This window comes from Microtus pennsylvanicus, chromosome 13 (assembly GCF_037038515.1).
Source record: "Microtus pennsylvanicus isolate mMicPen1 chromosome 13, mMicPen1.hap1, whole genome shotgun sequence".
NCBI classification, from domain to species: Eukaryota; Metazoa; Chordata; class Mammalia; order Rodentia; family Cricetidae; genus Microtus; species Microtus pennsylvanicus.
The window spans coordinates 8,064,537-8,086,668 of record NC_134591.1 but is presented as its reverse complement, the minus strand read 5'-3'; the positions used below and the strand labels follow the sequence as shown (position 1 = coordinate 8,086,668).

Sequence of the window (22,132 nt, the reverse complement as noted above, 5' to 3'; positions counted from 1 at the left end):
TGTTTGGTTTAGGGACATGTCTAATTTTGAAGAATGAACATCTCCAAGACAACAGCCTCCAATATAAATATAGATTATTTTCAAGTTTGAAAAGAGCTTTGTACATTGGTGGTTATATCTATTCCTTATAACAGTCTGTGGGAAAGTAAGAACAAAGTTTCATCTCCTCATTTGTGCTAAAAATTCAAAGTTGACTTCAGTTTCTGACTTGCTCATGATTACGACATATGACTTTCTTCTATTGACATCTTGCCCAGGTCTAATCCTCTATAATTGCCTCAAAATGATTTGCATTCATGTTTGCACTGAATCATTTATTCCTCCAACCAGTCTTTCATTTGAGAGATCTTTAGGGCATACCTGCTAAGTTCCAGATATTATGCATATTATAGAAAGTAGTACTGAAATTATGAACAAGACAGTAGATACTATAATTGGAAAATAATCTGAAATATATTTATATAAATATATTTCATAATATATATGTATATATATATATATATATTATTTAGTGACATCCTAAAAGTTAATTGACCTCAAAATTTAAAACCACATGTTATTCCTGTAAAGAAACCTAAAAGATCTTCTAACTCATTGCCATCATTTTATTAAAAGATAAAACAAAATAGAATAAAAAATGTCTCCACTAAAGTTACTGAATTAGTTTGTATTGATGTGTATTAAATTATTGTACATCTAGAAACAAAAATGACAGATGTACAGTCTTAAAATTTCCATGAGTTGGAGTCTGACTGAAATATATTTAGATATGGTTATATCTTATGAGTAAAAATCTAAGCATTGGCTCTAATAGCCCTAATCTTTTGCAATCCATGAAGGTAAATAAATGTTTAAGTTCCTTCCAGTGATTTGAGGTTATAGGACCCAGGTCATCATTCTCTTTTTGTTTTTTAATAGGAATCTCTCCAAGATGATCTTTGTCACTGTCCAATACTTTTAAACTATCCCACCCTCTTCAAAGTAGTGAATAGCATGCTTTACATAGGTTCAGATGCCTCTGACTTGAAAATTATTTCCTCTTAAGTAACACAACTAATTAGAATAAGTCCTTCCAGATAACCTCTCTATCTTTAGGTTCCTTATATAAAATAACGCAATTACTGAGATGACAGCTTATCATAATAATAGTGATAGGAGATTTAATTGTGAAAAAATGCAGAGGAAGGAAGCATATTTAGAGTTTTCCCTCATATAGGAACACAGCCAGCTTACAACAGAATAGGAAAGAATATTCAGAATATTTATCTTTCTATAACAAACTAACCCACATTTAAGGGCTTAAAACAAGAATTATTGTCTAAACTCAGATCCGTTGATTAGAAATTAATACCTGGATTGTCAAAGTAATTGTTCTCTACCTACTGTCGACTGTAGCTCTCGGTTGTGTACAACTAGTAGCTGGCCAGTCATGGAGAGTCCAATAAGGCACCTATGGTACTTAAGCAGAGATGTCAGAAGGCTGTGTTTTATTGACCAACAGTTTATTTTGGGGGTCTCTGCATGTGGTCCTTGATCAGAAAGGCCAGGCGGTTCAGAATGGTCTCTGAGCATCACCAAGTGTTTTTCCAAGGGACAGAGGTGGAATCAGCTGGCTGGTTCAGTTCTGAGTGCTTAAGTCGTCTGTTCTGCCTCGTTTTATTAATAAAACCCATGGAAAATCTAATGATTTTCAAGAAGATAAACAGCCTCCTGTCTCTGTAAGAAGTTTACATATAGAATACAGTTTTCATTTTTCTCTTTTAATCAAACAACCCATATTACAACAGAAGGGAGCACATTCCTTATGGGCCTTGTGAGAAAACATTTTCTAACATAAAATTGAACTTAGTTACTCAAAATTATTTTTAGTGAATTTATCTTAATATTTGAACTTATTGTTAAATGTTTCACCAAGGTACATATTCTGTTGTTTGTTTTAATAATTATTGTTATCCTTTCTTGGCTTTTCTGGGGAATGACTATAGGGGATGGTGTCACATAAGCTGCAATCATTGTCTTATTTCGTGGGTGGATATACGGTGTGGGTACCAGGAGAGAGAAAGGACATTCTGCAAGTTGCTGGAGATGTCAATTATGGAAAACTCTCCAAATGTACATTCAACAGTTGAATAAATATCCAGAAAATAATCACTGGGCTCCTGTAAAAAAAAGGCATGGAGTACTTGAACCCTATGAACTCCTGTCCTAATTGGGAGGGGGGAGCTGACGCACAGTGCTATTTCCTGTCTCCTAAAATTAGTGTCTTCAGGGCCAGTGTTCAGCATGCTTCTAACAGTAAGATTACTTCCTTTCTTTAGTGCAGAACAACCTTGGTGGAATGAACATTCCTTTGGAGAAAGCTGAAAGAAAGATTAACATTGTTATTTTGGGCAAAGTGCAAATTCTTTCTTAAGGGGCATACTTGGGTTATAGACCACCAGGTATAATTTATGTAAACTCAGGCAAATCACTTAATGATTCTAGTCTCAGTTTTCCATCTATTTCATAGTCCAGACCTTACACAAGAATCATTTATATCCGTGATTTTGATGTTCTGCCATTATAGGCTCCTCAGCTGTTCCTCTCAGAATAAATTGCTACCTTGATAGATCTTGACTACCTGTTTTCTTGTATGTATATGCATGTGTGTGTGTGTTTTTGTGACGTGCATGAATGTGTGCTTGTGTGTGTCTTAAAGGTGATAGTTTGGGTGGCGATGACTTATTCTAAGTGTGTTTTAAAGTGTCTTCTTAAATAAAAGGATCACGTCCACAGATAAATCCAGCATAGCCTGGGGCAGCTGTCTGTCAATCACTGGAGCCTAAGGATTTCTTCCTAACCATGTGACAATCAAGTTTTGAGCTATAGGTATTTTGGCATTTCTTATCTATTTATGGAGAAACAAACCTGGAAGTGAGTCCCAACACTCTGCTAACCCAAGGGAGCACAATTCAAATGGGGGTGGAGGTTGCATGCCTAAAGCTCATTCTCCGCATTGTGAAATGTACTAAGGCCAGGATCGGCAGGGACATCTTCATTTCCACCAATGTTTGTCATCCTGCATTTGTAGCAGATAGGCCAGTTGACTCACTCCCAGCTAACGTAAAACAAGAAAATCAGTATCTCTAGTTTCTCTGTATTGTATTTCGTTTGTTTGTTTTTCCCCCCACCTCTTTTCCTGTAGCTTGAAAGTTGTTTTTTATTTGGATTAGAATCTAGAGGCTCAGGGGATTGAGTAAGAAATAGAACTGAGTTCTCACAATCTTTGTAAATAGGTCTTTCTTCTCTTTGGTTTTTTATCTTCCTTCAGAAATGTCTTTCTGTGCTGCACCCCACACCCCAGCCTTACATTCAGCCTGCACATGGGTGAGATACAGTTTCAATGTTGCAACACACCACAAGTGATGATTTTGCCATCTCTCCTTCTTTTGTGAGCTTCGGTGTTTCATAATGTTAAAATAACATTTTAATGCTCCCTTTACACAGTATAGACAGAGAAAAAGGGTGAAGATCAAAGTATGAAATACACAAACAAAAGACCTTAAAGGTTTAATGGTGATGTAAAATGGCTGCTGGTGGTTGTCTACTTTATGCTATTATTATGAGTATTTTAGCGGATTAATTTTGCAAATGCCTTATACAATTATTGTGTTCTTACAGCAATGTCAAACCATGTAAATGTATAACAATGTAAAATTCCATTCATTTCACATATATAAATATCAAGAAAATCAAGACATAAGGCCTTGGAGATAGACAGATGGTTTGGGGTTAAGAAAAGCTGCTACTCTTCCCAAAGACTTATGTTCGGTTCCAAACACTTAAACGAGATGGCTCACATCCACCTATAACTCCGGCAATAACTGATCATACATCTTCTGGCTTCTGCAAGCACCAGCACACATGTGCCCTTCGTGAGTGTGTGTGTGTGTGTGTGCGCGCATGCCAGAATTAAAATTAAAAATTATCCTATACAAAGTGGTAAGCACTGCAATCATGTGCATACAAGTAACACTAAGTGGACTGAGCACAATATGTATATATGTGTGTATGTATGTATGTATGTATATATGAAATAATAACAATTAAGGAAAAAGAGGCCATAATTTCCAAAGGAAACAAGGTTGGGAGTCATCATATCTGAGAGGGATTAAAGGGAAGGAAGGGAAGAGAGAAGAAGATGTAATTATGTTTTAATTTAAAAAGTAAAAAATAAGCACACACATACATGTACACACAATAGAACCCTATCTACCTTCTATGTATGTATGTATCTCTCTATCTATCTAGTCAAGTATCTATATCATTTATAGCTACATCTATATCTATGTCTCTACCTGTATCGGATCTTATCTGAATCTGTATGAAGATTCTCCATGCCCCAAACTATATTCTGATGGGCATATATACCCTAGGTTAATTTTACCTTTGTATGAAAAATATTAATTAATTATTAATACTTTAATTTGTAAGCCTGAATATATTCCTGCTACAGTACAGAAGTGGAGGTGAGAGTATCACCTTCTTTCTACCTTCTGGGTTTCAGGAATTGAACTTAGGTTCTCAAGCTAAATGGCATGTACCTTTGCCCTCTGAGTAATATCATTGGCCCAAATCGGCCCTTTAAAATTAGTGCAAACTCTTCACCTTTTTCATTTCCTTTTAATTTCATGGTAATTACCATTCATTGTTTTGTGGAGTTGTGGTTGGCTTATCTCTCAGGATATTTCAAATGTGTGCAGATACCAACTCTGTTGCTGATTGACTTTTGCATGCTCTCCAGCTTGGGGCTGCAGCAATCCTAATGAATGCCTTTCAGGGTACTGTGGTTTTTTGTTGTGTACATACTAGGGGTGGAAATGCTGGCACACATGTTAATATGTTCATTTCACTAAATACTTTAGTAGATAATTCCATTCTTTGCTGGACCTCATTTCTTTCCCATCACTGCATAGGGAAGTTGCATTTGCTCTATGTCTTTGCCAATATTTAGCATTTTTGTTCTATTACTTTCTATCTTTTTTCCTTTTTTGGCTAATTTAAATTCTATCTTAGCTGTTCATCAGAAGTTTTTATCACTAAAATTTTGACTTATATCTTAATGAGGAACAAAAGTAGAATTTTATAGGCTTACTAGCTACTTGTTAAATGAAAGGCCTGCTTCTATCATTTACCCGTCTTCCAGTTTTGGTGGTGACTTGTTCTGGAGCTATGGTGCTTTACGTGGTGTCTTAAATTTTTAAAAGTTTTACAACCAATTCCATAGACTAGGTGTCACATAATTAGCTAAATCCATTTTCCCTTGTTCTGGAGGCCTGCAATTTCAAAACTAAAGTATCTACACAAATGCCTGAGGAGGAATTTCTGGTCCCTATAACTGTCTGTAATAGAAGACTTCACGGGTTTCTTTTGGTCCCCATATATAAAACCACTAATTGCACTCATGAGGACTCCATTTTCTTGGTCTCATCACCCCCAAGCCCCACCTACATTGCTTTGAAAACTGAGATGTCAGTTGATGGATTTAGGGAACACTGAGGGCGGAGATTGGAACCTTCCCGAAGCAGGACACAAACAATCTGACCATGGCTTAGGTTAACAATGAAATATTTTGTTGGCTAGATGTACATTAATTCATTGTGTTGTCTCTAAGTTCAATACTTTTTCTGGGTATGGTTTAATCTTAGCCTTTTTCTGTTAATATTTTTTACTCTGTGGTAAGTGCTTTAAAGAAAATATTTGCCTTTTTTATTAAATTATTTAGTCCTTGTTGCTTCTTACTTTTCACAGATCTCCCATTGTTTGTTTTGATTTGATGGAATAGTAGCAATTTTTATCAAATTTCCATTGTTTAATATTAACTCAGCCATCAGCACTTACTGAATTTTTCTTTCTTCCTTCCTTTTCTTTTCTTTTTTTCTTGGTTTTTTTCAAGACGGGGTTTCTCTGTAGCTTTGGAGCCTGTCCTGCAACTAGCTCTTGAAGACCAGGCTGGCCTCGAACTCGTAGAGATCAGCCTGCCTCTGCCTCCCAAGTGCTGGGATTAAAGGCATGTGCCACCACCACCCAACGAATTTTTCTTTCTTACAGGTTTTTTTATTTTTTTTTTGTCAATATATAACTACTGATTTCCAAGGAACCATTTACCATGTGAGCTCAGGGGCAGGAACACAATCCCTCTTTGCATAAGAGATTCTGAACACCTACTATATGTCTGAAATGTCTATGCCTTCTCTTATCTGATGTTCAGAACAACCATGCAAGGAATATGCTATTGTTCCATTTCTGTATTAGAGACAACAGAAGCTTAAACAGAACAAGTAATTAGTTCAAGGTTGAATAATGTACTCATTAATACAATTTTTTCTTCTTCTCTGACTCCAATGCCCACGGCTAGTCTACCTCTTTCTTTCGAAAGCATTCTAGTGGCAAAGTTCATCAGAACTGTGGAGAATGAGTATCCAGTGATACCAGACTATTAGATTATAATCACTTGGGCTGTTTTAGTATCACGGAAGAATATTTTCACAGGGGACATTTTCAGTATGTGATTATTCTTTGCCCTCAATAACAGCAACGGTTAGTACTTATCACTTCCTTGCACTGAAAACTCTCAGAAGCTTTTCACGTTCAGGTTAGCTCTGAAAACAAAGCACAAGGTTGATCTTATGATCTTCAGTAGGTAGGTAAGAGAGCTGAGAGTCAGGACTGAGAACAGCGACTCCGTAACACTAAGCCTTCCTTTCTTTCGTCATGGGCACATTTCACATACGTAAGCCAGGTAAGGTGCTTGCCTGGAAAGCATGGATACCTGGCTTCCCTCACTAGCACACATGTTAAGATTCTTAATTCATGCTCACAGTCCCAGCATGGGAAAGAGAGCGAGAGAGGTGGATCTTGGGAGCTCAGTGAGTGACAAGTCTAGACTAACCAGCAAGCTTTTTTTCCCAGTGGGAGACCCTGGCACATGAAATGTGGTGGACTCCTGAGGAAACACTGGTTACCCTGTGGCTTCCAAGTGCTCGGGCACACATGTGTATTCACACAAACACACATACACACACTCAAACACATATGTGAAAATGTGCCCACAAAGAAAGAAAGAAAGGAAGGATTAGTGTCGAAGAGTTCGCAACTCATTCAAGGTCAAACATCCAAGACCAAATAGTCAGTGCAAATGCAGTTCTGTTTAACTGGTTTCTACACTCTGATCACCAAAACATTGACCTACATGGCTATTGTGCCACTTCAAGTTCAAAACAGGCCCTAGGCTATGGTTAGTCCCCTTTCTCTTCCTCAGTCTGAGACTTTAATCCTGCATATCTACTGTCCAGGACAAACAGCACACTCCAACAGCATCCACGTGGGAGCGCCTGCTGCCTTCAGTTCCTTCTTATGTCTCTGAGAGGCTCTCACTCCTTCCATCACCTGTCTTCAGTATTTCTATGCCCCAAAGCAAAACTCTAAATTTGAATATGCAGCTGATGTTGCCTGTCACCTCCTTCCAGACACAGAACAGTGTAATTGCAAAAATTGTTTTATAATCCTCGCCAATTAAGTTTCTGACAACCTAATTTCAAAGACCAGGTTGGATTTCTACTTTGCAGATTGACTTCTTCCTCCTTCCACACTCACACCTGCCCCTGTGCAAGCATGCTTACACACTTACTGCCTTCACTCCACAGTTCCAAACTAGAAAATGTCCTTAGCACGGCAGGACAGCACACAGCTCTCCTTTTGGTCTTTCCTTCCTCATTTTCATGTGCTGCTCATTGAGGCTCTGAGATCATGTGAAGGACTGAGGAGAAACAGGCTATTAAGACCTTGGAGGAAACTCAAAGAGCACAACGAGTAAAAGATAAATATTTGTTCAGGGAAAATGATGAACAGAATGAGCCTGATGGCTAGTTATAATTAAAACTGGCATAGCCATGAACCAATACTCCAGGGTTCTGATACTACAGACATATGCAAGTATGATCAACACCGTTCTTTAAAAATATGCATAAGCATGGCTGCACAGTTGCACACACTCTCACGTATGTATGTATGTATGTATGTATGTATACATGCTGACATTCATGTGCAATGTACACAAAGCAGTGCATTCCTGATACCTAGGAGTATGTGTCTCCCAGTTTCAGCCTGTTTTCTGGACAGTATACACTTTTTGGAGCCATGCAGCTTTACCTAGATACCCACTATAATGTCAAAAAAAGCACCTAGAAACACACAGGACATAAATGAAAGAATGATTTGTATTTCCACTTTTTTTGTTTCATTTCCTCTCCAATTTTAAAAACATACTTCTATTAAACAAATAGGCCATAAGGATTATAGCTTTCTATTTTAGCCTAGATGCAACCCCCCAACCCCTTGGCACTAGATTTGTGTGATCTCCCCTAAAATGCCACAGGCCAGGCACCGCATTCCCAGCTTAGGCAAAACCTCCAATTAAAATCAGCAGGGAGGTTGCTTGAATTACGAATCCCAGCCAGGACTCCCCAGCCTGATGGTTCTGAAAGGGAGATGTGAGCCTTTAAACAACGGATGGGAAGCCCTGGGTGGCAAAGCCTCTGTCCTCCAAATGACAAGGGACTCATGCTGTGTCGCTAGGAGACCTGTCAGGTTGCCAGAACTTCCTGGCTGAGGCAAAGACAGGACCTGCAGGGAAGCAGCTGAGGTGTCTCCAGGGTTCTGAGATGGTTTGGATCCACTCTGGGGTTTAGAGGACAAGCAATATATACTATGATCACTAAGAGTGTACTGAGATCATTGTTAGAAATTTTGAACTCTGGCCATTTCTATGCTGTGTGGCCACGGGTCAGTGACAGTCCTTCTCCGGTTTTATCACCCCTGTCAGTGATGGTGTTATGGCGAAATCTGCGAAGTCCCCCAAAAGCCAGCAAGGAGACTGATTCCCGTATGTAAAAGCAAAGAGCCTTTATTTAATGCAAGTTTGCAAACTCGGTCTCTCCGCATGTCCAACGTATTGGAATAAACGGAGAGCCCCGAGCACAGTTAGAGTTGGGTTTTTATAGTAATAAAGGTGGGGCTGAGGAGTTTCTGAGGTTCAGGACCCTTGATTGGCTGACATTCATCTAGGGATGTCCTCGTGAGTGTGTGCTGACAGGTGGTCCTATCTACAGCGGTTGGAACTTTAGGCATTTCCTTTGAATGGTCTGTTCCTGGATGATGCTCAGGTGATCTTAGTTTATGGTCCTTCCTGCAACCAGGTATTGCTTCAGGGTAAACTACTGAGACTCAGGCCTCCATTAAACTTATAGATGGCTGAGTCCTACTCTGTCAGGTGATAATGTTTGGAAGTAAAGATCATCCTTTGGGTGATCTGTTTATATTTAACGTATCATGGCTGCCTCCTGCAGTGTGGAAATCAGAAGCAAATCCTATCTCATGCAGGTGAAAAGATAACTGCCGTGATCTAGAGGTACCGTAAAGTTTTGGCTGTCCATGTCATCAACCCAGTGATGTCCAGTTGAAAGAGATAGGCTGGTGATTTGAAAGTGTGTGTGTGTGTGTGTGTGTGTGTGTGCGTGTGTGTGCGTGTGTTTGAGCTCTCTAAGCCACTGTGGGTGCTAGTCAGACAAGCACCAGATTTTACCAGCTAGGAAGTGACCATTCAGCTTCCCGTCCTCATTTCTCTTACTCTCTCCCACCCTCTATCTTCTGTCCTTCTCTCCCTACTCCTCTCCCCTCCCTTCACTCCAACTCCCATCAGAATGAATTGAATATGTCATCCAACAGAAAGATGCTGATTTGGCTGCAAATGGAAGGATCTGTGGCTGGATCCCCAGGGACAGAGAAAGGCATTTTAAAACATGGTTCTAGCTGCCTCATACTGACTGCATAAAGGTGTTCTGTGTGAGCCCGGTGAGACCCTTCCATACAGAACTGGCCTATTAAGCTGCTTCCCTGTCTCCAACATTGAGGTGGCTGTCACCAGCTAGCCTGAAAAATGGTATTTATAGATCACAGTCCCTCCTACCCCTGGTCCCCATCGTCTCCCTGAGCACTCATCAGACAGTTCCAATTATCTGTGAAAGGAGAAGAGAGACCCGAGAAGGTTCAGAGGGAGCAAGGCAAGTGATAATAGGCTCCTACATGCTCAGACTTTCTGTTATTTCCCCATTCTTTCCATTTGTTTCTCTTCTTACGGCTACTCCTACTTTGTTCTCCTTGTTGCTTTAATACCATATTATGGTGTATAGCACCCAGTGTACCTATACTAGATGTCTAAAGGTTGGTATTGGAATGGTATGTTACCTCATTTTCAAGTTCCCATTATCTTCTGCCACACCATGGTGGTGACGTGTGACACTCAGGGGAAGAATGTATATAAACACTTCCTATCACCATCCGTGACACACAGTAGTACCTACTACTGGCACAGCATGAAATCCCTCCTCTGGCTTGGAGTTCCACCTCCAATGGCAGTTTTATTACTCAGATCCCTAGGTGGAGATGGAGAAGACATAGGACATTATCTTGATTAGGCTGATTTGCGTGTATTAAAAAAAAAAACAGTGTGTATACGCATGTGCACACATGCACAAACATACCACACACACACACACACACACAGAGAGAGAGAGAGAGAGAGAGAGAGAGAGAGAGAGAGAGAGGAAATGGACTGGGCTTTTTTTTCAGGTTTTAATCTTCTCAAAATGAAGTATTTAAAAGCAACAGGATGCTCACCGACCTTCTGGACTAACAGTCACCGACAACACTGCTCTCACTCTTTCTGATGCACCCACTCTTGTATAAAAGAAAGGAGATGAGTCACTAATCCATGTCCCAGCCCATGACTCTCTGCTGTCTACATTCTCTGACTCTTGTAACTGATGGTAAATGAACCTGTTCTATCTTGCCCACTCTCATTGTGCCGTATATTCTGCCCAGTAGCTCCCATGTACCCTTCCCCAACATGAAGTCCTTTCTCCCCTCTGTCAGGGCACTTTCCCCTCTGCTTCCTCTTTCCTGGGCCTTGCCCTCCTTCACACCACTTCCCTTCTGGGTCCTGGTGCTGTGTCATTAATGCCCCCTTTGATACAGCCCACAACCTCATGATTATTCCAAGCTCAGGAGCCGCAGGTGCCATGCAGCCTGCTAATGTGTCTCAGAGGGCCTCTGTCCCCAATCCCTCCTCCCTGACAAGGCTGGAATCCTAATTCCCCAGCAGCCCCCTTGCTTGTAGCAGCATCACCAGGAACTTTCATCTTTTTATTTTCCTCACCGAGGATTCTGAGAGTTCCACCACAATGAAGCATTGATAGGAGGAGCGGGGGCTGTGATCCCTACAAAGGGTCCCAAAGATGAGACACGAGAAAGGGGGCGCTCTACGGGGTTATAGAATGCCTTGCAGATGGGAACAGAGGCGATCTAAATGGGGTACTGTGCTGTCACTTGGAGAGGGAGTGACAGGGGCAAGTGTGGGCCATTTGAAAGAAGCATTTTGTCAGATGTAACCACGCAATCGCAGCCGCGTGGAGAGCCCCTGCAGCTCGCAAAAAATATCAGATGACTCATACGCCAATATTCAGTCAATGTTCTGATTTGGGAAGTGAGAGCCACACAGCTCATTATGATTCTTGCTTCGTTTCCTGAAAGCTGGGCCTGCTGCTCTCCAGGCTGTAATAGGATTGGTCTCACGAAGCAAAGACCAGAGAGGCCTGCGGCTGTGTGGGCGGATGGTATGGAAAACTAATACTGCGCTCTTGTGGGAAAGGGAGAAGTTTGTTTTCTTTCTTCTTTTATTTCTTTTCGTTAATAAAACGTAAGAAGAAAAATATTAATATTCTTTGTTCGTTCATTCAGCAAACATTTGTAAAGCTATCTATATTGTGTGCTAGTTGCTGGGGGAAGATCGGTCCCACCTGCCAAACCTGAGGAGCTGGAGGAGAAAGGAGAAAAATGAGGCAGAGTTTAAGTGCAATACCTTGGGGTGTTGTGAGGGAGGTTTCATTACCAGGTGGGGATGGTTCTGTGGATTAAATAGGTAGACAGTTTCAGGAAACTAATTATTCCACCATTTTTCTCAGCCGATAAGCAACTTCTTTAAAGCCTAAGTCAGTCCGGCAGCCATTTCAACAGTATCCATTTTCAAATGACTGTAACAAAATGGCTTCCTTTAGACTTCAGAGCATCCCAGAGAGTGCCTCAGGACCTTCAAAAGAAGAGTTATTCTCTGAGATATGAGCACTGTGTATTATTACTTTTTGTTTTTTGTAATTGCTGTATGCTAGACTTTTCTCAGCACTTTAAATATATCATCTGAGCAATCCTCGTAGAAGACTCTTGAGACAGACTTTATTATCCTCATTTTAGCAAAGAAGGGCAAGGATTCAAGAGATGCAATGACTCAGTCCTAGGATAGATTTCATTTTTTTGTTGTTGTTTCCTTTTCTTTTTCTTTTTGTCTTTTGTTTGTTTCGGTTTTTTTCCTCTGACTTCAGTTTTGCCTGAACCAAAAAGCTTCAGCTTTAGTTTCTACTGTCTCCCCAATGACATGGGGGTTTATGATTTGGTGATTGTAAGTCAGGACTACCAGTGATAGAGCAGACAGTTTGCTAACATATTCCAGCACAGGATGCTGGATTCAGATGAGCGTCTCTTTACAGCTTCATAGCACTGGAAGATATGAAATATGGACTTTATTATAACTACTATCACTGCCCTTTCAGGTAGTCTTAAGAAAGGATTTTAATTTTTTCCTTTAAATTTTGGGGGTTTTTTGTTTTGTTTTTCGAGACAGGGTTTCTCTGTGGTTTGGGAGCCTGTCCTGGAACTAGCTCTTGTAGACCAGGCTCGTCTTGAACTCACAGAGATCCGCCTTCCTCTGCCTCCCGAGTGCTGGGATTAAAGGCGTGTGCCACCACTGGCCGGCTCCCTTTAAATTTTGGATTGACAGATAATGCCCAAAGCAAAGTGAATGTGTCTGGAGACTTCCCCTCTCACTGGTCATATGATTTTAAGTCTATCATTTAGCCTTGCAGCTTCTGTGGTCATGCTTGTAAAACAAACGGACAATTCCTTTGCAGGAAATCAAGAGCTGAGTTTTGTTGAACACTAAACGCCTACCAAATTCAAAGCTAGATTTTACATTAAAAATATCATGTAAGCCGGGCTGTGGTGGTTCACGCCTTTAATCCCAGCACTCGGGAGGCAGAGGCAGGTGGATCTCTGGGAGTTCGAGGCCAGCTTTGTCTACAAGAGCTAGTTCTGGGACAGGCACCAAAGCTACAGAGAAACCCTGTCTCCAAAAAAAAAAAAAAAAAAAAAAACAAACAAACAACAAAAAAAAATCATGTGACTTTTTAATCTGTTTTAATTGTTCTTATTGTGCTGTACATTTTCCCCCACTCTCCTCCCTTCCTTCCCTTCTGCCCTTCTACCTTGTCTCGTAACCCCCCACACTCCCAATTTACTCAGGAGATCTTGTCTTTTTCCAGTTCCCATGTAGATTATATCTGTGTAGGTCTCTCAGGGTCCTCATTGTTGTCCAGGTTCTCTGGGATTGTGAATTGTATGCTGATTTCTCTTTGCTTTATGCCTAAAATACAGTTATGAGTGAGTACATAATATATTTGTCTTTCAAAGTCTGGGCTACTTCACTCAATGTGGTTTTTTTTTCTAGATTTATTCATTTGACTGAAAATTTCAAGATGTCATTTTTTTACCCCTGAGTAGTACTCCATTGTGTCAATGTACCACATTTTCTTTATCCATTCTTCGGTTGAGGGATATCTCAGTTGTTTCCTGGTTTTAGCTATTATTAACAATGCTGCTACAAAAATAGTTGAGTACATGTCCTTGTGTTATGATTGAACATCCTTTGGATATATACCCAAAAGTATATATCTTTCTGGGTCCTGAGGTAGATTGTTTCCTAATTTTCTCAGAAATTGCCATACTGATTTCCAAAGTAGCTGCACAAGTTTGCTCTCCTGTTAGCAATGGAGAAGCGTTCCCCTTACCTTACATCCTCTCCAGCATAAGTTTTCATCAGTGTTTTTGATCTTGGTCACTATGACAGATGTAAGATGGAATCTCATGTAATCTTTATAACAGCCCTGTGTGGTAGAAGTGAGTGGGAAGGCTAAAGAAACTGTCCACTGCCTCCTCTGTTCATGTATAGAGGAGCCAAAATTTCATGAAATCTCTGGTGATACTTGAATCTCAAGTCATTGTCTGGGTGTTGTTGGTAGATACAAGTGAGAAGCTGGGAGTAAAAATGGTCTGTGCAGGATAAAGATTGCTAGGCAGTTATATAAAACTATTCATAACATGAAAGACAGCCGAGAGATGACTTCCATAGGAATTAAAATGAAAAAATGAGAGGCCTCTGGACGGACTGCCTTGCATATTTTTTATGTATTCTTACGCTACTTCTCATTGGCTCACAGATCTGTCATCATTGAAATATATATAGTATCATTCACAGAGTGGTAAATTTGTATTCAGGAGATCTAGAGATACAGTTTGCAATAGAAATACCTCACAATTAAGAATTTAGAACTCTGGACACCCGAGGAACATATACCTTTATTGCATGTTATGAAAAGCCACTGTGAGAATCATGCCAGGTGATTTGTATGTTTGTATGGAAGCACTCATGAATTCTGGAATATGATGCAATTAAGCTTTTTCATGTTGTTGATAGCAGGGTTGGGTATCGCATAACCTCATTAAAGAAAGGCGGAGAGAGTACTAAATCCTCTGATGCTTACATAAAAAAATAATGACCCTCAAATCTTTCCAATGGATTTTTTGTTCATGATTTGTTTTCATCCAGAAAGTGTTTTCATGTTTAGACACTACATTTCCTAAACCAAATTTCTCAGTGTTTATTGTATAGTGCAATGTACAGAAGTGGATGGAAACCCCAAATTTAGTCTAACTCCTCTTCTTTAAAGATGTCCTCAGAGAATGTTAGAGAGGCAAAGTACAAAGTGATACAACTGCTTTCTGGCACTATGCAGAATAGCAATGTATTTATTAATCACTCTAAGCCCCTTACTTATTCGTTGGGAGGCTCCAACTTGCATGGTCAGTTGTGTAACTTCATTCATTATAGCTAACATTTTTCATTTTCCTTCTTTTTCACAGGACAATTCAGCAGTGGCTTGCACGGGTCCAGTCACTTCTCTACTGCAATGAGAATGGCTTCTGGGGAACCTTCCTGGAGAGCCAGAGGAGTTGTGTGTGCCATGGTAGTACCACACTGTGCCAGCGCCCGATCCCATGCATCATAGGTGGGAACAACAGCTGTGCCATGTGCAGCCTGGCAAACATCTCACTCTGTGGCTCTTGCAATAAGGGCTACAAGCTATACAGAGGCCGCTGCGAACCACAGAATGTGGATTCTGAGCGGAGCGAGCAGTTCATTAGCTTTGAGACCGACCTGGACTTCCAGGACTTGGAATTGAAGTACCTGTTGCAGAAGATGGACTCACGCCTCTATGTTCACACTACCTTCATCAGCAATGAGATTCGCCTTGATACATTCTTTGACCCTCGGTGGCGCAAGCGCATGTCCCTCACTCTCAAGAGCAACAAGAACCGCATGGACTTCATCCACATGGTGATTGGCATGTCCATGCGTATCTGTCAGATGCGCAACAGCAGCCTGGACCCCATGTTCTTTGTCTATGTCAATCCTTTCAGCGGCAGCCATTCAGAGGGCTGGAACATGCCCTTTGGGGAATTTGGCTACCCACGTTGGGAGAAGATCCGTCTGCAAAACAGCCAATGCTACAACTGGACTCTCTTGCTGGGCAATCGGTGGAAAACTTTTTTTGAGACTGTCCATATTTACCTGCGTAGTCGGACTCGGCTACCTACCCTACGTAATGAGACCGGCCAGGGCCCCGTGGACCTGTCGGATCCCTCCAAGAGGCAATTCTACATTAAGATATCCGACGTGCAGGTGTTCGGGTACAGCCTGAGGTTCAATGCTGACCTCCTTAGAAGTGCCGTGCAACAAGTGAATCAGTCCTACACACAGGGTGGTCAATTCTATTCCTCTTCATCTGTGATGCTCCTCATGTTGGACATTCGGGACCGAATAAATCGTCTGGCCCCTCCAGTGGCTCCAGGAAAGCCCCAGCTGGACTTGTTTTCCTGTATGCTGAAGCACCGCCTGAAGCTAACTAACAGTGAGATTATCAGGGTGAACCATGCCTTGGACCTCTACAACACTGAGATCCTCAAACAGTCCGACCAGATGACAGCCAAACTCTGCTAACTGGGGACCCTTCGTCGTGGACTTTCCCTTCTGTTGTACACACAACAGAATAAAACAAATCAAAACAAAATAAAACACACACACACAAACACAATTTGTAAAATGTAATTAATATTCAAAAGAAAGGAGGAAAAAATCTTCAATTGTTGGAAACTGAAGTGTTCTAGCAACTGTATAAAACTGTGGGGGCATGTCTGTTACTACTATATTCTGTCATGAAGAAGGGTCTCAGACTTTTGTGGAGCTTGGAGATGGTGGCTTCTTGGGCCTCAGGTGCTGTGTGGAGGGGGGGAGAAGGGAAGAGCATATGCAATGAATTGTAAAGACCTCTGCTGTGCAGGTGCTAAGATTAACCACTAAAAGAGAAAGAAAGAGATCTATGTAATGTACCTCTGACACTGCCATTTTTCCTTGTGAGAGGAAATGGACGTAGATAAAGAAGATATTTCTTCTGTTAAGAGTTCTTCCCTCTTTATGCTTAATTCTTTGTGTTTCTTTTGATGCTTTGATGTGGTTGGGGGTTGCAAGAGCATTGCAGTCTTACAAAGTCTATATGGCTTCTTTACTTCTAAATAAATGGAAGCTAATGGAAGCTGGCTACTAGGTGGGGCTGGGAAAACAGGAACTGGCACAGTTCTAGAAGAGTGAATAACCTTAGATACTAGCCTTTCAAACCAAATAGTTTAGAAATTAGGGCCAAAGGTAGATAGCATTCTCATGAAAATACCCATAATAACTGCCCCAACATGGGTTTGAATCTGACCTTCTGGTTCACTAGGCAGCACCACTTCTTTCTAAGCACTCTGAACACTGGCTTTATGCTTCAAATGTTTTTACTAAAGGGAAAAAGATTTCTCTATCCAAGATTGTGTTTGATAGTTGTTTTGCTTGCATAGAGAAGCATTTTTCCACCTACTTTCTCTAAAAAGAGATATAGTATCATATTGTTCAGAAATGGTTTTAATTTGACTATAGCCAGTGACCAAGTAATAACACTAACAATCATAATATTAATGATAATGCAAATTTTAGTGTTGTATTAGATTATGAAAGGCTCCTCAAATACTTTTTCATTACTGTTGGAATAACTTTAATACACATGAGCACATGTGCACCTGCATCACCCTCCTGCCACACATGTATGCTCAGTAGAAACACTGTCACTTCTCAGGAGCAACTTGGGTTGAGTAGAATGCAACACAAAAATGCATGCTCTTCTCAAAACACTTCTGCGGAAAATTTATGCAGACCTTGCTTAGTAGCCTTAGGAGATGAGCATTTGCTTTTTCACTAGGTGGTATCTGCAAGAGGCACTTGTTTGCAATCTAGATAGTCGTTTGTGCATTGGGAGTGAAATACAGAATCGTGAAAGTATGCAGTTGAGACTGGAAACATTCTGGTCTAAGTCATCACTGTTCACTGCTTGCTTGCCTGGACAGGAAACTGCTTAGTTCTGTTTTCGATTTTCCTTGACTGCTGCTTTCACCAAAGGGAAGCAATAATTTTCATTTCAGCTTATGTTACAAAAACTATCTAATAATTAGATATCACTTCATACTTCGCACATCCCTCATACCAGCACATGCTGGCTTTAGTTCTATTATGTGAATTTGTCTTTCATGATGTATTCTCCACAGTCTAGATGTTACCAGTACACCATAGGAATCCCATTATTGATACCTTAAAGTGAAAAATGGGGGCTTCAGTGTACAAAAGAAAAATTTCCTGACTTTTTAAAGCAAGGCTGAGGGGCGGAAGATTATTTTTTTCTAAAACTGTAAATTAAAATTTAAATATTCTCATTTTTGGTTTGAATTAGCATACATTTATATTTTGTGCTGACTAAAACATGCTTGCATAGGTTTTTAAATCTCAGCTTTTGAAATCTTCAGTATTCATTTAGTTTGGAAATCCTTTATGTAAGGAATCACATTACCAAATATTCCCAGAGCATAAGCAGATAAAGAACTCATCAAACAATGTCGAAGTGTCTAATAAATGAGTGGAGAAGGTCAGAAATACAAATATTGAGAGAAAATGGTCCATGGCTTGTGCCATTTAAATAGTAATTAAGAAGACATACATGTAAACCAATATTTAAATATATATTTAAATATATATTATATATAATACTTATTATATATAAATATTCAAGACACACACACACATATATCACCAAGATGAGTGTCATTATAGAGGTGGGTATAGGGAGAAGACCCTGAGGAAGCTATAATATGCTTGGCAGTTTGAGAAGAAGGACTCTTAGAAAGAATAGGTTCATTGTCAACGTTGGAAAAGGATTAGAACTTAGACAGGTAGAAGAAACGTGATGACCAAAGAAAGGGTGAAAACAAAATACAAATATATAAATTCAACTTCTAGAAACCATTTAGGGACTAGCCATAACAACTTTTAAAAGTGTCATTGTTGAATGGATATATTAGCTAGAGGAGTGAGAAGGCTGGCTCTTTAGGAGAAATAGAAACAGCCATCCACAATGTTCATGACTGAAAAATTTTTTCAGACAGATTACATTCCATTCATTTTCTTTTTTCACTTATCACCAACTTCCAAAGACTTCCCTCTAACTTCTAACTGAAGTTTCCTTGCAAGGTGAAGACCTTGGAAGATTGCTAGGTAGTCCTCATCTTCACAACAGTGCTGTCTCATACTTATCAAAATGATATAAGGACCTTCAATCTGAAGTCCTTATCAGTCTTTACCAATGGTATGTGTAGGAAAGGCCACTCCCCCTTCACCTTGAAAATATTGAGTCAGTCATTTCATCTTTGAGATACACATAGTGCATATTGAGAAATTATGGAAATATAGGAACCTTCAAGAAGAAAAACTAAATCACTAGAATATAGTCTAAGGTGAGAGAAAAATAATTTGTACTTATGGAACACAAAAATTATGAAGAGTTCCATTGTCTCTTGCTTCAGTCTGACTCTGAGCCCTTTGAACTACAGTGACTGTTTCTAACTGTGAGAAAGAGAATCCTGAAGCCTTTGAGTGGGGTTTTAATTCAATTAGATACTTACCAATTTGATGCAGCAACTGAAGACCTACAGTCTCTTATTAATATGCTGATGCTAAGACACAAGAGTGAACAGAATGCCCATTTGGATAAGGCTTGGCAGCAAAGCATGTCATCACCATGGAAACCACAGAAAGCCATTAATTAGCTATCAAGTAAAATCATTGGAAAATTCTAGACCATTGTATAGTTGCCCTCTTTAAAGTAGAGGGCAAGGAGAGACTTGCATTTAAAGTAAGGCTCTCTTCAGAGATTAATATTATAGTTACACAGAGACTACAAACTTTCAATGTGGAAGAAATGTTAGTATGTAGAAGCAATGAACACAGTAACAATGAGATGAGGTTATTCTAGTGCAAAAGTATAATTTCTGATATTGAGTTTTTTCTTGGCTTTTCTAAACTAAATAAAATATCTTAATGATAAGAAATTTAACCTATTAATGATTCTGTGAGAAGAAAATGATCATAATAAAAATATGAATCCACTAGATGGTGATAAATGATCAAGAGAAGATATCACAGCATCAAAGGGCAGAGGAGTGACCTACTGTTAAAGGAATAGATGCAGGACATATCATTTGCCAGTTAGTAGAGGGAGAAAGCAAATAATAAGAAGGTGGTAAAAGAGAAAATTTAAAAAGTCAGACAAACACACAGCAACAAAAACTTTTTATCTAGATAACCACAATAACTGTAACTGGACAAAATTGATACTTTAAAAAGCAGTTTGTCAGGTTGCAAGTTATTGGTTAAAAATAAACATAAATAAGTTTTGAAGATAACAGAATGAGTGCAGATATGCTAGAAAAATATCAAAATAAAAGAGATGCTCCATTGTTAATGGCTTTAAAGAGAATTCAAAGATTAAAATAATCACTTTATTCAAAATAAACAGACAAATACATAAAAATAAGATGCTTAATATTAAATGAGTATTTAAAGATTTTTCAAATTTCAGCAATAAAGAATCATTGAAAATATTATTTTATCAGTTTTTGTTACTGACTGTGAGCGTAGTGCCCACTTCATTATCTCAAAACTAAAGATCACCGATGCTAATTACCTAATCAATTCAAGAATCTGTCTTGTGAAATTTTAGCTAGTGGGTTACTGAAACAACAGTCATGTGCTTTATAGGCATTCTTTATACTCTCCCCTGCCCTGTTCCTTTCTACCACCACCACCTTCTTCTTCTTCTTCTTCTTCTTCTTCTTCTTCTTCTTCTTCTTCTTCTTCTTCTTCTTCTTCTTCTTCTTCTTCTTCTTCTTCCTCATCATCATCATCAAATTTGTATTCCAAGGATTTCTTACTAGGGATCAGCCAAATTTTTGGATGCTGCCAGTGATCTCAGGCCGCGTTGAGGTCATTTCTTCCTTCCTTGTATATAGTATCAGAAGCTACAGATTTATCAACCTAAAAGTCCTGGAGGGAAGTGGATGTCTGTGTGACCTTTACTATTCTGACATTGCTTCTTTCAAACCAGCATCAAAGGCTGCAGTTACAAGCACAATCATTCATTATGTTCCAGAACCTTCAGCATGCTGAGTCAATTTTATGGTACCCAATGCTGGCTTATAACAATCAGTAAGCTTACAGATAAAGAAAGATGAAAGGATGAAATGGGATAGAGACCAATCAAGGATAAGGATGTCACCTTACTTTTCTCATATAGACTTAGTAAATGCTTGTAGAATTGAAAACAAACAAACAAAAATAACTCTTGTCTTTAAAAGATGTAAAAGCTTTGGTCTTTTGCTAATAAAAATGTACCTTAATATACACTTTATAGCAACATTTCCATGATCCCTTAACAGTTTCTCTTGAACATTCTGAAATGTTGCAAAACTTGAGTAAGTACATCTGATGAACATTACACTACCAATTTGGTTTTCCTTTGGCTGAAGCACAATTTGTTCTAAGACATCATTCCAAGTCCGTGTAATTTATGTGGCATCATCTTGCCTCTACCGTGACTTACTGAAGTATGGACCACTTGATAGTAATTGTAGTATGATTAATTTAATGAAAATCAACATATTCTAGATCTAAATGTATTATATTAATTTGTGCTTTGTAAGTACTAACTAAATAAAGGGCTATTACACCAAACATCAGTGAGTTTGGGAAGAGGATGAGAAATAAAGATTTGATATTGGATCAGAGGCAGAACCTAACTCATTAGTCAAGTAGAAGGGAGGACAGAACTTTCACGGGAGAGTGCTAAAAATGCAAGGGAAAGCCTTTCTTTCTCTAAGAAGTCAATGGATGCCACAGATTACAGGTGAGTTTCACCTTGAGTTAGTATCTAATCTTCAAAGTCCAAATTCCTTGCTTGGAAGACATCCTCAAATGGTCTTTTCCCTAGGGAATACAATCTGCATTATTGCTAAAGCTCTCTAGTCTTAGTCAAACTTATATGGAACCATTCCCCTCAAGGGTAAAAAAAGGCTTTGGTAAAAATTAGACACAGGGCATGAGTGGAAGAATTGCTGGTCTGAAAGCCTAAATTTTGGTGTTGCTGTTATGAAAAAATGTCTGTGTTCTCTCAGTCTAGTCATTCCTACAAGTGTTGGGCAGCAAGAGAAAATTGATCTGACTTTATCACACACCTGTGTAAGTGAGAAAATTATAATGTTCTTATAAATTAGAGGATGATTATAAACACTGCCAAGCATTGGCTAATTATATGATATTATCACATAGTACATAATTATCAATTAATAATAATGTCACCTGATATTTTGTTACTGCACAGAAAGATTCCAAGCTTAGGGTTTTTATGTTATTAATAGATCTTCTGGGGTTATCAAGTGCCTACACAAAACC

At 39.3% G+C, this 22,132-nt stretch overlaps 1 protein-coding gene across 1 annotated transcript in view; it reads left to right on the top strand.

Moving 5' to 3' along the window:
• Brinp1 (BMP/retinoic acid inducible neural specific 1) overlaps positions 1-16,722 on the top strand; it is a 180,354-nt gene extending 163,632 nt beyond the window's left edge. Inside the window, exon 8 of the mRNA XM_075944980.1 lies at positions 15,127-16,722. Coding sequence (XP_075801095.1) covers positions 15,127-16,264 — 1,138 coding nt within the window. The 3' untranslated portion in view covers positions 16,265-16,722. The remainder of the gene's footprint in view (positions 1-15,126) is intronic.
• Positions 16,723-22,132: the final 5,410 nt, after the last annotated feature.